Source organism: Plasmopara halstedii, assembly GCF_900000015.1.
Source record: "Plasmopara halstedii genome assembly, contig: Scaffold_3120, whole genome shotgun sequence".
Classification (NCBI taxonomy): domain Eukaryota; phylum Oomycota; class Peronosporomycetes; order Peronosporales; family Peronosporaceae; genus Plasmopara; species Plasmopara halstedii.
This window is the reverse complement of record NW_020190023.1, coordinates 1,055,032-1,068,161: the sequence shown is the minus strand read 5'-3', so window position 1 is coordinate 1,068,161 and position 13,130 is coordinate 1,055,032. Positions and strand designations below refer to the sequence as shown.

Below are 13,130 nucleotides of genomic sequence, written 5' to 3'. Positions count from 1 at the left end.
CGGTCGCCTCCACGACCAGCAAGCCCGGCTTGCATACACGTTCCGTGTTCAAGAGCATAGAGCTCTTCGGGGCTGGGCACTATTGACCTCTACCTCCCTGAGGCTCATTAGAACTCAGTTTTTCCCCAGTAGGTCGTCCCGCGCCTACTGAGTGGTGCCGTTTCCCCGATACGAGCCAGACTGGTAGGCTTTTATGCTTTTATGGTTCGAAGAACCTTGACGCGCCTTGCGCAGGGGGCAACTGTTCCGAAGTATACGGGTGTCTCCGCAGACGAAACACCGTCATGTTCTTGTGTGCTGCCCGGCAGCTCGGACAGAATTTTTTAAATATGTATAAAAATATAAATATAAGCATAATTACTGGCTACCTAGCCACATACCGTATTCCTGTTTGAGTGCAGTCACACCATGTTTATCTCGTGTGACACACACACCTGTTACTAGGGTACATGAAGAGAAGAGACTGAGCAAAATTCTGATTGACATAAACTTGGCGACCGGTTCAAAGGATTCTTAACACTCGGTGCCGTACTTTAAAAAAACCAATGGACACGATGTATGCTCTGGAGCGATCAATCTCTTGCGCTTGCATTTTCTTGATGCAAAGCGCACAACAACAAGCAATTGCTTTTCAACCTAGGGACGATGGAGCCCATGCCGAGGATGTAATACTGTAGTGAAAGCCCACGAATTCCTTCTTCCCTTTGTCACGATTGATCAATTCCATCGTTGACTATCATGTGAGCGATAGTTTTACCACAGAATTTACAGCACAGGCGGCCTCAAATCTTTTTTTGCTTGCTTCCGACCACCAACAGTTCTGTCAATTGCGATCAGGTCCACGATTTGGCTCGTAATGTGTTTACCACTTTTTACAGTGGCTGTGCCTTATGATGTTTCTTACTTCATAGATCACCAGAAAAACATTCAATTTCACTACCTTCGTCTTACGATCAATTTTGTCAGGCTGCATCAAGCTTTGTATCACATTCTGTTGTCTTGTATGAAAAGTTTTATCTTTACTGAAGCACTTTTATCACTTTCGCACATCACAGCGTGATGACTAATGGTCTCATTAAAAAAATATTTCTCGCGAGCTCTGAGAGCTCGAGGAACCTTTGTTTCATCTCTTTAGGTGCATTTACTTGACGGACCAGCCGCAAATGCGTGACAGCCGTACAAATAAAATTCTCCAGCAGTGTATATTTACTACCCCATACTCGATGTGGCGACATGTCGTCGCTGACAGAACTTGAGGGGAACGATTGCGCAGATACCTTGCCGTCATCAATGTTTTATTCCGTTGTAACTCTGCCATACCAATATGTCTTAACATGCAGTTCGCACATTCCGCCAGCGTCGGCTTCATTCACTCAGCAATGCCGTTCAATCAAGGTATATACGCAGGCATTAACTTTTGAATGATGCGTCGACGTTTATAGATTTAGATATCTCACCCGACGTGTACCCGCCACCGTTGTCACCTTGAAGAGTCCTAACAAATTTACCTGTTTGTGTGGTAGCACACGCACTGTCGTGATAATTCGAGTGAATATGCTATCGGTTTAGGTCACACAGCACCCCCCTTAATCGCAATCAGCGAGGCGCGACAAGTGTTTCATACCAGCTGAATGTTGAGTCGACGATCTTCATGACCAAGCCACTCGACTTTTTCTGTCTCCTAAAATGCATGATTGATCTGTGGGAGTGATGTGTCGTAGATAGTCCTTTCGCACCGATCTGCATGTAATTGTGTGTGGGTGAGAGCATCACGCAATGCAGATAAATATATGCTCGTGAGGTTTGCGACGTGGTGGCTAACACGCTGTGCAAACAAATATGAGACGACCAATAGAATTATTGAGTGTATTGAAGGGTGCTATCGATCTTCACTTCTCCACATATACGATGACTTTGTCCAACAAAGTTCTTGTTTGGCATCTTGATGGATTGAACTAATCAATCCTATGTGCTCTATTTAGCTCCGTCTTAAAGTGTCAAATCTTTCTCTGTGCGAGGTGCACGACAAACCCGTTGCTGCTGGAGCTATTAGCTCTGATGAGAGGCAGTAAGCAGTAGAAATCTTGATTTATTTTTGCATTGTGTTCTCTGGGCGTGTACATCGTGCCATCTGTTTGCGAGGTTGTTAGCATGAGCTTAAGAACAAGATTGAAGTTACGCGTGTGGTACTTAGATATGAAGATATGAAAGTAAAAATACAGATTTTGTCGCCGATTATAATAATTAGCGACAAAAGCTACTCTAACTCTAACAACATTAAATAAAAAGAGGGAATGAAGCGTCCACATTTTGATTCTCCACCGCTGCCGAAGCGCAAAAAGCGTCGAGGACGCCGCAAGTCTAAAGCGGAACGACTGGCACGCATAACCTCTGAGCCTAAACAAACCGATGACTTATTTAGACTGTTAAATGATTACTCTAGTTGCAAATGGGACGCAGCGCAGAGTCTCGCACTGCGAATGGGGACTCCGGACGCCCGAGCGATGGTCGTCCGTATAATTTTAATAAAACACAAAGCCCCTCGAGCTGCGGCCCATTATGCTAAGCGTCTTGATATGCAAAATCATGAGCTGCTGAATGCTGTTTTGTCAAACTCATCGCCTTCGTCGCTAGCACCTCTTTTGCTAGCTCAATTTCTGGTCGAGCTTGACGAAACTTCGTTGGCGACGGAAGAAAGACTCAATCGATTTTTATGGCCATGGCTACTTCAAATTGTGGAACAGCAGGCAGAAATAGCATCAGTGAAGGCGGCCGTGCACTTGCTGCTGCATCCAACATCGTCTGACGACGCAAAAGTGCAGGAAAAGAAGGAACAGGGACGGAAACTAGAACGTGCTTTGGTGACTAAGTGTCTGAAAGAAGGAAAGTTGCTTCATCTTGTTCCACCACATGCGCTTGCATTTGCGGATCGAATGAGTGTCTGCTCTTCGATAGCTCATGAGGACGAGAAGACGGACCTGAAGTTTGAGGAGACTATCGATGTGGAGATGCAGCGACGATTCAGTGTCGCTCATCACGTACAAGAGGTCCTTCGTCTCATGTGGCCAGATACCCGAGTGTTTCTTTTTGGGTCCTCCGTCACTGGGTTTTTGTCGACTTTTGTCAACGACGAGTTTTATTCACCCGACGTTGATCTCTGTGCACTGCTGCCATCTTCTCCTCAATTCCGCCAGGATACGGCGCCTCTAATCACCGAAATAAAAGAGCATCTAAATCTATATTTTTCTTCCGACATGACTGAAGATAGTGAGCAAGTCACTGCTGTCACAAGAGCTCGTGTTCCTATTGTGCACTTCGTGGACCCATCGACAAACCTTCTGTGTGACCTTTGCGTCAATAATGTGTCTGCATTATGGAATACGCGACTGTTGCGGCGGCTATTGTATGGTGGCGCTGACATCACTACGTTAGAGCAACAACAATTGGTACATGTCCGACATTTTTGCAAATGGATCCGTAAATGGCGTCGCATAAAGAAGCGTGCCGTTGGAGGTGCTTTGAGCTCTTACGGACTTATGCTGCTAGCCATCTACTATTTGCAGCGAATAAGTGTTCTTCCTGTTCTGGACTGTAGTACAAACGCCGTCGAAGATGAATTAACTCTTCGCACTCTGACGGAAGAAGAACTAGACAAGAGGATTCAGGCTACTGACACTGTATTTGTTGACGCCAACGATAAATGTCAAGTCGTACGACATTGGCAGACACTTCGTCGTGGATTTTTTCGCTTTTACACATGCGAATTCGACTACGAACAGACAATTGTCAGCTTACGAACAAAAGAATTAATGTATAAAACAAGCAAAGGCTGGTCTCGTCAAAAGAATACCCGACTCTGTTTAGAAGATCCGATCGAAATCGAACGCGATCTTGGACTTTTATGTTCGAAGCGTGCACTAGGTCGTCTGCGTTGTGCCTTTGCTCACGCTTGCATTGTACTCAGCAAAGCAGAAGAGAATGAAGATCTAAGAGACTTAGAAACAAATTTACTGGCTTCGTGGAAGTACGAAGACGAAAATGCTTGACAGGAAAAATCGATGGTTGCTGTTTTGCCGATATAAATAGCACTATGCACCAGTTTAGGTCGTACAGCAAGATGCTGAACGGTGAACATGACGCTTCCAGTAGCGTTAGTGGGAAGCCACAAAGCTTTGAGAAGATAGTGTTAGAAAGAGCTTTAAAACGAAGACTCAAGTTGCAGCACTTCTTAGTGCTACGCGCTTATAATCTACGGCGTCCAAACGAGACTTTACATCAACAGTTTCAATTTCTCAAAAGATGTGGCGAAAATGTCAACAAAGGAAAGGAAGTTTTGCAGCTAAATGATCTGTGTGCTTACTTGTCTATTCCTCCGTATCGTCGCCTTCTCCTCGTCGAAGTACTACATCTAAACCCAGGGCAAACGCAGGTGAGTTACGATGATTTTGTGCATTTCTTACAATCGGCAGCAGTACGTGCAGTGGATGCAGAGCGCCAGCAACAAGATACAAGTCTTCCTCCTCCACCTTGTCGCAAACCTAAATCAAACCATGTGAATGAAGCTCTTGCTTGTTATGATCCGTCACGCGTGAATCATGAAGTTACTCGAGCTCCACCAGCTCCTGGTGTCTGGAAGAAACGAGAAGTGACGATTCAAGAGCGATTTACAGAGTACACCAAGATTGATGACAAAGGTACACCACAGCGCCTTGTGGAGAAGGAACGACATCAAACTGAAGTGTTGCACATGGAGTCACCTGATGGCGAGTTTGCTCATCGTGAAATCACTCAATTTGAACAAACAGAGCATCTAAACGACGAAATTGTTCATTTGGACCATGGGTGTGAGGAATTTCTTCACTTAAAGTCTCGGCATGATGAGATTTCGCGATTTGAGTCGTCCGTGCCGTCTGGGGGTTCAAGTGGTGGCGGTCGTACAGGGGAATGCGAGCAGCAACCGCCATCGCCTTCGATCAAACGAGATCCTTCTGCAACAACTACCTGGACAGTGAATGAACGCACTGATGATAATTTCGAAACAAACACGGAGTGATTAGCATAGAATGGGACACTTTAGCCCGTGATTTGCAATTAAGTTAAACAGCGTAGAGTGCCGTGATATTGCAAAGCAAGCTAACGATGTAATCAGCAGCAGTCTTGCTTACTTATGCTGATGTATTTTTACCATTGGCAGTACGCACAATGTGAGCTAGCTCTCAGTGCTAAGATTGCTATCACTGCTATTGTTACTCAGCGAGTAACCCGATCGTTTTGTCGGTGTAACATCCCCGCTGTTTTTGCTGTTATCACCATTAACGGTCTCTGGATTGTCCCTTTTTTCGACCGCTACTGTTCGACTCATCATTTCTTTCATTTCGTTCTGTTCAGCGTAGTGGATACAATCAGCGATGTAATCGACAAGCTCTTGACAGGTGAGACCCTCATGCGAAATGATTTTTAGCGGCGCGACCTCAATTTGCTTTTCTGGATCAGACGTTAAAGGATCTCTGTCTGCACCAGGAGAGACGGATATTTCAACACGAAATCGTTGAGGGTCCGATAGTGCAAATTGAACGCGCTCAAACACACGTACAACGAAGTGCGTCATATAGCAAAGTTCGGGAATGTCTTCAATCCACTTGCGTGATTCCTCACCGATTGGGCTTTTAATAGCGCAATCCTCGCGCCCATATCGAAGAACGTTTAATAATGAGTGCAAGTGTGACTCACTTGTAAAATACAAACGTGTGCGCACCGAACGGTGAGCTGACTTGACTTTCTTGGCGTAGGACGGATTGAGACGGTGTGTGTTGTGGTCTTTCACAACGTCCGGCTGAAGGCCGCGGGCTAAATCCAGGTCAATGTTGATTTTTGATAAGAGAGTTCGGCACATGGCTGACCCAATAAAAATCTTCTCGTCCGCGTTGATGCCATACTCTTGGGGCACGAGAGCGTGAGATAGCGCGCTTGAAATTTCTAGCAGCTCACGTACGTCGGTAAGATTTAAGTGGGCATTGTGCACTGCGTCGTATCGAATACAGTCGTGAATATCTGGGATTTTGGACAGATCGTATGTGTCGCGTTTCTTAACGTAAAAATCACGGTAGAGCTTAGCCCATCGCTCTCTCATAACTTCAAGAGTCTCGCGACCACAAGGTTCAGGGTATTTAATTTCCTCAGGAGGCAATGTTTCTTGCGATCGTAACTTACGTAAACTCACGCTGCTGTTGGCAGCATCACTAGAAATATTGCTTCCATTACTGTGTTTTTCGCGCGGAGTGTATGAGTGGACGTGACGGCTTTTGGATTGATTTAACTCATTTACACTCGCTGAGCGACCGATTGCAGGTACTACCAGGCGACCTGCATCAGCTTTCTCCTGCAGCCACCTGTCAATCTCAGTCTTGTACTGAGCTTTTTCTTGTATCATTCGAGTAAGTTGCTCCTTCAGCGACTGCAGTAGCTTATGCATTATCCCCATTTTTCGAATCGGCTGGTCCACTTTAGTAAGTGCAAGTGCTACGGAACGAATTAGTCGAGAATTAGATGCAATTAATTGGCTGCAATGGTCTTCACGATGAATTATTTTGTGCAGACGCTGTTTTACCCGCATAATAATCTCTTGTGCGGAGGATCCCGACTGGTCTAACATTGAGTCTGCGTCTTTGGACTTTAAAACAAGGCCAACAAGGATAGGAATGATGTCACCCTCAAGCTCCAATAAACCTTTAGCGAACGATGCTGCGGTCTTTTGAACACGACCTTCGTCACTTGTGTAAATCTTCAAATCGTGTCGGTACGTTGAATGGAGACGATTCAAGCCACCAGCACCACCAGGGTACATCATACGCCGAAATTTCTGCCCCAGATGTTCAGCTTGCTCTTCACCTGTGTGAGTCAGATCTCCTCCCCATTTGATTATCAAGAGCAATTTACTGACTCGACTCGTTGTGACCTGTTCCCCATTGTTGTCAGTTCCTCCAGCTGGTATTGTCACAAAGTCTTTAGGCTTCAGCTGCACTTTACGATTAATACCTACAAGTTGCCATCGTTGCAACACATCACGAAGTGTGCGATAACCTTTCACACGGTCCGTTGCATCTTCACCGAACTTGACCTCGCGCTGTTCCAAGAAATTCATGAAAGCAGGATCTCGGTTTTCGTATTTTAATAACAGATCGGTGCTCACCTGAAGCAAACGCTCCAAATTCGCAACAGCCTTTACTTTGAGATCCATTTTCTTCTGTGTTTTTAAATCAATTCCGTCTCCATTTTCTTGCTGAGATTCACGCAATCGATCCTCGTAAAATTGTAGAAAAGCGGGATGACAGACGTTCATTTTCATCTTTTGCTTGGGTGTACGGTCACCATGTCGAATGACAGCCAAAACGCAACGCAACTCTTCTTCTTGATACAAAGCGTCGTCTTTTCCATCCGTAATACTGTCGGCCTCAGACAATTCCGACTCGGCGACTGACGTAGAAGGACCACGATAAAGTGCGTGTCTGTGTGCCGTAGGTGGTTCCGAAAGTTCTGTACTCGAGAATGGGGCATCAGGTGCGAATCGAAACGTGACTGAGCCAAAGGCAGAGCTATCAATGCCAAAGTCTTCGTCCGTCATTGCTCCTCCGCCTGCCAGCGCTTGCTCCAGGTATTGAGTAAGTAAAATACCGCAGTCATCGTAATATTTTTCCGAATTCTTGACAAAACTCCAGCCATTAACATCGCACACATAAGAGGCATCGCGTACGCGTAAAATATCAAAGCCGCAGATAGTTTGCTTGAAAGCTCTGCATATTCGATAAGCAATTTGTTTCTCCTCGGTTGACAAAATGACTGGGTATCGAATTTCTTTTCCATCTGCGTCTCGCACAACTCGACCGTCCAAAACAGGAGACTTTCGAGCTTCAGCGTGGGCATAATGTGGCCCCACCGTATATACCTTGACGTCTGTCCCCTGTGTAGATAAAAACTCCTCATAAATGTACGAACCTCCTTGTCGCACAGTATTTACTTGTGGATCGTATTCACTCGATCGATTCCCAACTTTCCGGAACAAGCGCTTGCAACCCCCACCAGCGCTCATTGGGTAGTAAATGTAAACATTATGATCCTCTCCGTCCACAGGCTTCTCTACAAACGGTTTGTTGATACGAAAACCATCAACCTGAATAAAGTCATCCCCTTCAACGACTTCAGGATTTTTTTCCTGACCACCATATCCATCGCGACTAACGAAAACATGACGCGGCGTTGGGACATCGTGTTCCTGTAGCACACGATAAACCTCTCGGCGGTCTTGAAGAAGGTACTGTGCACTCAGATCATTTACAACTACAGGATGACGCAGCTCCACATACTGCTGAACTTTTTGCAGCGGAAAACCTTGTGAGAAAAATGCAATTAAAGCATCGCAGCGAGGCCACGCGGCCACAGGCATGTGCAAAATCATCTCGTCCCCAAAGAACTCAATACGAAAAAGATCAAGCGGTAATCTCTCCAAAATCTCCAGCATTGGGGGTGAGCGGGCCTTGCGTTCCATGACGCAGATGCCTAACGTGTACCTCGCATCGGGCTCAGCGTATGCCGCAGAATTGGGCGATCTCATTGACAAAATGCCAAGTGCCAAGAGAATCTATACTGATTGGCAAATATAAAATATAACTAGTTCAGTTCTCTATGTGCCATCTGTCGCGATGCTAGAGTCAAATGATTGCTCGATTCTCTTCTTTACATTCTAACAACTAATTGTACATTAATAAACTGTCATGTTGATAGTTACTTCGTCTTCGTCATATTCGCGATAAACCTATGTATGGCGCTTTAAATAAATATAAAAAGCTATTTCGTCATGTACCATCGTTATTCTTGCTTAGGTCAACCAAATACAAATACTGTCCGGCGAGTGTGCGACGTTTACTAAGCACCATTAGATTATGCAAAATGCTAACTTAAAGCAAGTGCCTCGGCCCGGGATCAAAAAGAAAAAGAAGAAAGATTTAACTAAACTATACACCCCGCCACCAAAGATATATTTCCGAGACCCCATTGGCTTTGAATTGCCTTCATCGTTGCATAAGTTTCGATGGAATGGCGACAAAGTGGAAAGGAAGCTGCAGGAAAAGATTCAAGAGAAGACGCAGATTGTTGGGAACTTTGTATACCAGCAGGCCTATCGCTTATTGGAAGGTCCACGAGGCAAAGGGATTGATTTTGATAGTTTTCGTGAGCAACTTCGCATCAAATTTGGCATCCTGCTTGACGATAGCGAGCTCCGCTTGCTTTTTGATAAATTCGATGAAGATAAAAATGGTAAAATTGACATGCAGGAATTCATTAGACGCGTTTTGCCGCCTGATTACAACTTTGGTGGGCAATGGTATGAAATTAGCCAGTTAGTAGGGGAAGAAAAAGCTGCACACCTTCGAGACGAAGCACGTCAAGAGTTTCTAGTCTGTCAAGGCGACGCAAAAATTGTTCATATCAAAAACATGGGCGCGGTTTCCAATTGGACGTTAAAGCAGTTAGTACAGCAAATTCAAGCTAAAGTCCTGCAAAAGACTCCCAGTAGTGAGGACCAATATCGTCGTGCATTTAAAATGCTTCGTTCTGGGAGAGACCAAGGTATTCGAATCAAGGGGCTTCAATATAATCTCAGGACCAAATTTGGGATTTATGCGACTGACGATCAAATGCGGCAGCTTTTTTCGATGTACGACCTAGATAGCAACGGTGAGATCGATCTAAAGGAATTTTTGCAACTTATAGATCCGCCGGCGTTTCCTTCAAACAGCAATGTACCCGGAGGGATTTGGACACAAAGCGACAGCGACAGCGAGGACGAGGACACGGTTGGTGACAAAAATGAAGGGATAGATGCTCAGACGTTGTTAGCACCACCAGCAACTTCTTTGTCACAGAGATCTGCGTCTTCTGACTGCATCGATGGACAAAATACTGATACAGATAAGCCGATGCGGGCTGAAAGGGAGCGTCCAAGGACAGCAGATCCTCTTATGTTGCAAAAAAGGCGCGAGAAGTTGGAATATCAACAATTGATGTGTGACAACATTAAGCAGACATGCTTGATGCCCATAAATCCGGTTAAAGTGGTACCATCACGAGCCGGTGAATGCGAAGAGAACGGCAAAGTCCCGCTTTCTCGACTGTGGAGTCGTAGCGTCGTTGATCTTAAAGAGGCAGGTATGGATAATATTTCGAATCGAAGTGAACGAAGTCACACACGACCTCTTAGCGCTGGCAGTGTGCGATCATATTGTTCATCGTCTTGTAGCAGTATTAAAAGGGCAACATTCATGAAGCGATCTTCAACACCACAGACACTTCGACAAAAGTGTCTGGAATCCCGTAAAGTACTAAAAGGTGCAGGTGGTGAAGCTTACCTGAAGAGCCAGAAGAAGCAGGCACCGAAAAAGGCCGCTCAAGATAGTGCAGAACGCTGGGGCCATCAACGGCGCCATCTGTTTCTAGAGTCTCCGTCTGTTCTTGGAAATCGCATTCAATGTGGCAGCTCGTGCAATACCAAAAAGCTGCATGACGCAGACGAATACGTCCCTCGGGTTGTGCGTGTGCACGCCATGCAGCATAATGAGAAGCCGTACAGTCCAAGCCGTATGCTTCGCCGAAGTTGTGGAAAACAGAACAACATGAAATAGACAACAAATAGTCTGAGCTTGATTTAGGCTTTCACACTGTGAAAAAGAATTATTTGTCTTTGCTGGCTTGAATTTTTTATGAACGAGTCACCACGACAGTTTGGTTGCAAACATCTGATGGAGGTATTATCTACAGGGCCACAAACACGGACGATCTTCTTCACTAATCTGTCATCTTACTATAGTATACTTTATCAGCGTGATGTACATTATTTTCTTTGCAAACCGGTCAAATAAAGGAATTAGATGAAAGTATTTCGTCAATGGAACAGCATTCGTCTGCACGTGTCTATGAGAATAAGTGCATGTAACAATATAACTTACATCAACATATTGTACAGTAGAATTTTTGTGCTTAACATTACTCAACTACATACATTTCAACTCAATATCTCCGTATATATCGAGTGAAGCGGATTCGGCCAAAGTCACGGAGATCGCGAGCGCAATTTATGAAATATATGAAGACAAGCATAAAATTCGCTTCTCTCGCATATCGCATCATTCTCTTCTCTCTTAATTGCAAAGAGAATGATGCACTGGCGTGACATCCTTGCATTTGTTTAAAAAACAAGCTGATTCGGGTTTTCTAGAAATTCAGTCACCTGCTTGTCTTCAGGCAACACACCCAGCGCTAGATACCCAGCATATTTCATATGAAGCTTGACAATTACTTCGGCAATCTCAGGTCGATTTTGGGCCAAAGTATCACTTAAACGCGCATTCTGTGCGCAAACTAAGTCCATTTCATCCACCGTCTTGTCGTCCACACCCATACCATTAGTCTCCAGCAGATACTGTACGTGTGAATGGCCACGCCTCTCAGCCATATCAAATGCCGTCTCGTCCAGTTCGTTCGGCATGTCTGGATCTGCTCCCGCGGTCAGCAAGAGATACGTGGCGCGATAATTGCCATCACGACTAGTAAAATGCAAGGGGGTGTTTCCATTCGCGTCCTCAACCTGCGGATCGGCACCAGCATCCAGCAGCTGTTCCACGACATTTGAGTGTCCAGCCATGCATGCCAGCAACAGTGCTGTTGTGGCTGAGTTCTGAACTGGAAAATCGCACTTTGCTCGAGCTGACAGCAGGGCGGCAACGACCTTCGAGTGACCTTGCTTAGCTGCAAGATGTAGCGGTGAATAGCCATTGAGCGCCACCACATCCGTGCGCGCATTATACTTGAGAAGAATATTGACCGAGCGATCATGATTATTATTGCAAGCGACGTGCATGGGTGAAGTGCCATCCAACGCCACCTCGTTGGCGTTCGCACCACGATCTAGTAACAGCGTGAGAACAAGATGGAAGTCGTTAGCGGCAGCTACGTAAACTAGCGACTGGCCTAGCGAGTTCTTGACGGATAGATCAGCAGCATTTTTTATAGCATCCATTACATCTGCCAAGTCGCCTTTGGCCACAACATCGAGTAGCCGCTTGCGCTGCTTTGCTGTTGTAATAACCGCCAGCTTGTGTCCAAGAAATTGCCAAACCTTCGCGCTGCGATGACGGTAGCCATTAAGCAAATGGTTGCCCACTGCTCCCTTTTTGGCACTTACGGACACGAGTGCTCCATTTGTCGGGTAAACGTAGCCGCGCGCGGCTTCAAGTTGCTGCTTCACGGGACCACTTAGCGTCATTGTCGTCTTAAAATATCGTTAAGACTGAAGTACGAAATGGGTGGGAAGACAAGCGCTTGCTTGTTGATAAGCTGGAATAAACGAGAATCGATAGAATTTATCGGCAATTGATAATACCTGCTCGGAGGGAGCAAGGTGGCAGCGGAGGTGGCTTTGCTCAAGACTGAGAAAATGCTCGAGTGTCAGGTCAGAAGGACTTAGTGGAGTCATAGCCGTTCAAATAGCCCCGACCCCTAGAGCCTCTTGAGGCTTACAAACTACAAGAGTTTATATGTTCAGTTCGTTTGGCGTTGGCTTGGCAATCAACGAATAAGGAAGCTAGCTAGCTGTAGTTGATGAGTGGCTCTTGCCGACCAGACCGATAAATGCATCTCTACTTAAGTCGTGAACAGACAAACCCACCGAGACTTTTCGCTGCTTAGTCAATTTGCAATGTTTGATGGAGGGTCGGAAGAAGCTCTCCGTGTCCCATACTAGATTAAGTACGCGTTGTGTTTACGACATGCCGTATACTGTACAACCTAATTGATTGATTGTCCAGCACATTGGATCGTCTTGTTGTTGCCTGCTGCCTATCTTTCAGGTATCTGCCGTGTAGTACAAGGAAAGTATATCGATGCTCGATGAAATAGATCAATTCGCTTCTTGGCAAGTTCACGCCACTATGACATAACTTTAGTATATATTAAAACGCCTAATCCGTGTCTAATATATAAGCAGGAATGCCAAAATAAGCACACTGACGTGTGAAAAGTCACATATCAGTTTTCTTATATAAAATGCTTTTGATGCATGCTACCCATTATAATATAAA

The 13,130-nt window shown here is 45.3% G+C and overlaps 5 protein-coding genes across 5 annotated transcripts; 3 read left to right on the top strand and 2 right to left on the bottom strand.

The window, feature by feature from the left end:
- Positions 1–2,294: 2,294 nt before the first annotated feature.
- Positions 2,295–4,046, top strand: PHALS_07757 (S-M checkpoint control protein CID1 and related nucleotidyltransferases; the record flags this gene model as incomplete). The annotated part of the gene is made up of 1 exon (XM_024721282.1): positions 2,295–4,046. The coding sequence occupies one exon, from the start codon at positions 2,295–2,297 to the stop codon at positions 4,044–4,046; it is 1,752 nt and encodes a 583-aa protein (XP_024586396.1).
- Positions 4,047–4,117: 71 nt separating this feature from the next.
- On the top strand, positions 4,118–5,053 carry PHALS_07756 (EXPRESSED PROTEIN; the record flags this gene model as incomplete). The annotated part of the gene is made up of 1 exon (XM_024721281.1): positions 4,118–5,053. The coding sequence occupies one exon, from the start codon at positions 4,118–4,120 to the stop codon at positions 5,051–5,053; it is 936 nt and encodes a 311-aa protein (XP_024586395.1).
- A 156-nt stretch (positions 5,054–5,209) lies between these two features.
- Positions 5,210–8,542, bottom strand: PHALS_07755 (phosphoglycerate mutase-like protein; the record flags this gene model as incomplete). Its single annotated transcript, XM_024721280.1, has 1 exon — positions 5,210–8,542. One exon carries the CDS (start codon positions 8,540–8,542, stop codon positions 5,210–5,212), a length of 3,333 nt encoding a protein of 1,110 aa, XP_024586394.1.
- A 394-nt stretch (positions 8,543–8,936) lies between these two features.
- Positions 8,937–10,676, top strand: PHALS_07754 (EF-hand domain pair; the record flags this gene model as incomplete). Its single annotated transcript, XM_024721278.1, has 1 exon — positions 8,937–10,676. The coding sequence occupies one exon, from the start codon at positions 8,937–8,939 to the stop codon at positions 10,674–10,676; it is 1,740 nt and encodes a 579-aa protein (XP_024586393.1).
- Positions 10,677–11,239: 563 nt separating this feature from the next.
- On the bottom strand, positions 11,240–12,316 carry PHALS_07753 (Ankyrin; the record flags this gene model as incomplete). Its single annotated transcript, XM_024721277.1, has 1 exon — positions 11,240–12,316. One exon carries the CDS (start codon positions 12,314–12,316, stop codon positions 11,240–11,242), a length of 1,077 nt encoding a protein of 358 aa, XP_024586392.1.
- Between the last annotated feature and the right edge of the window lie 814 nt (positions 12,317–13,130).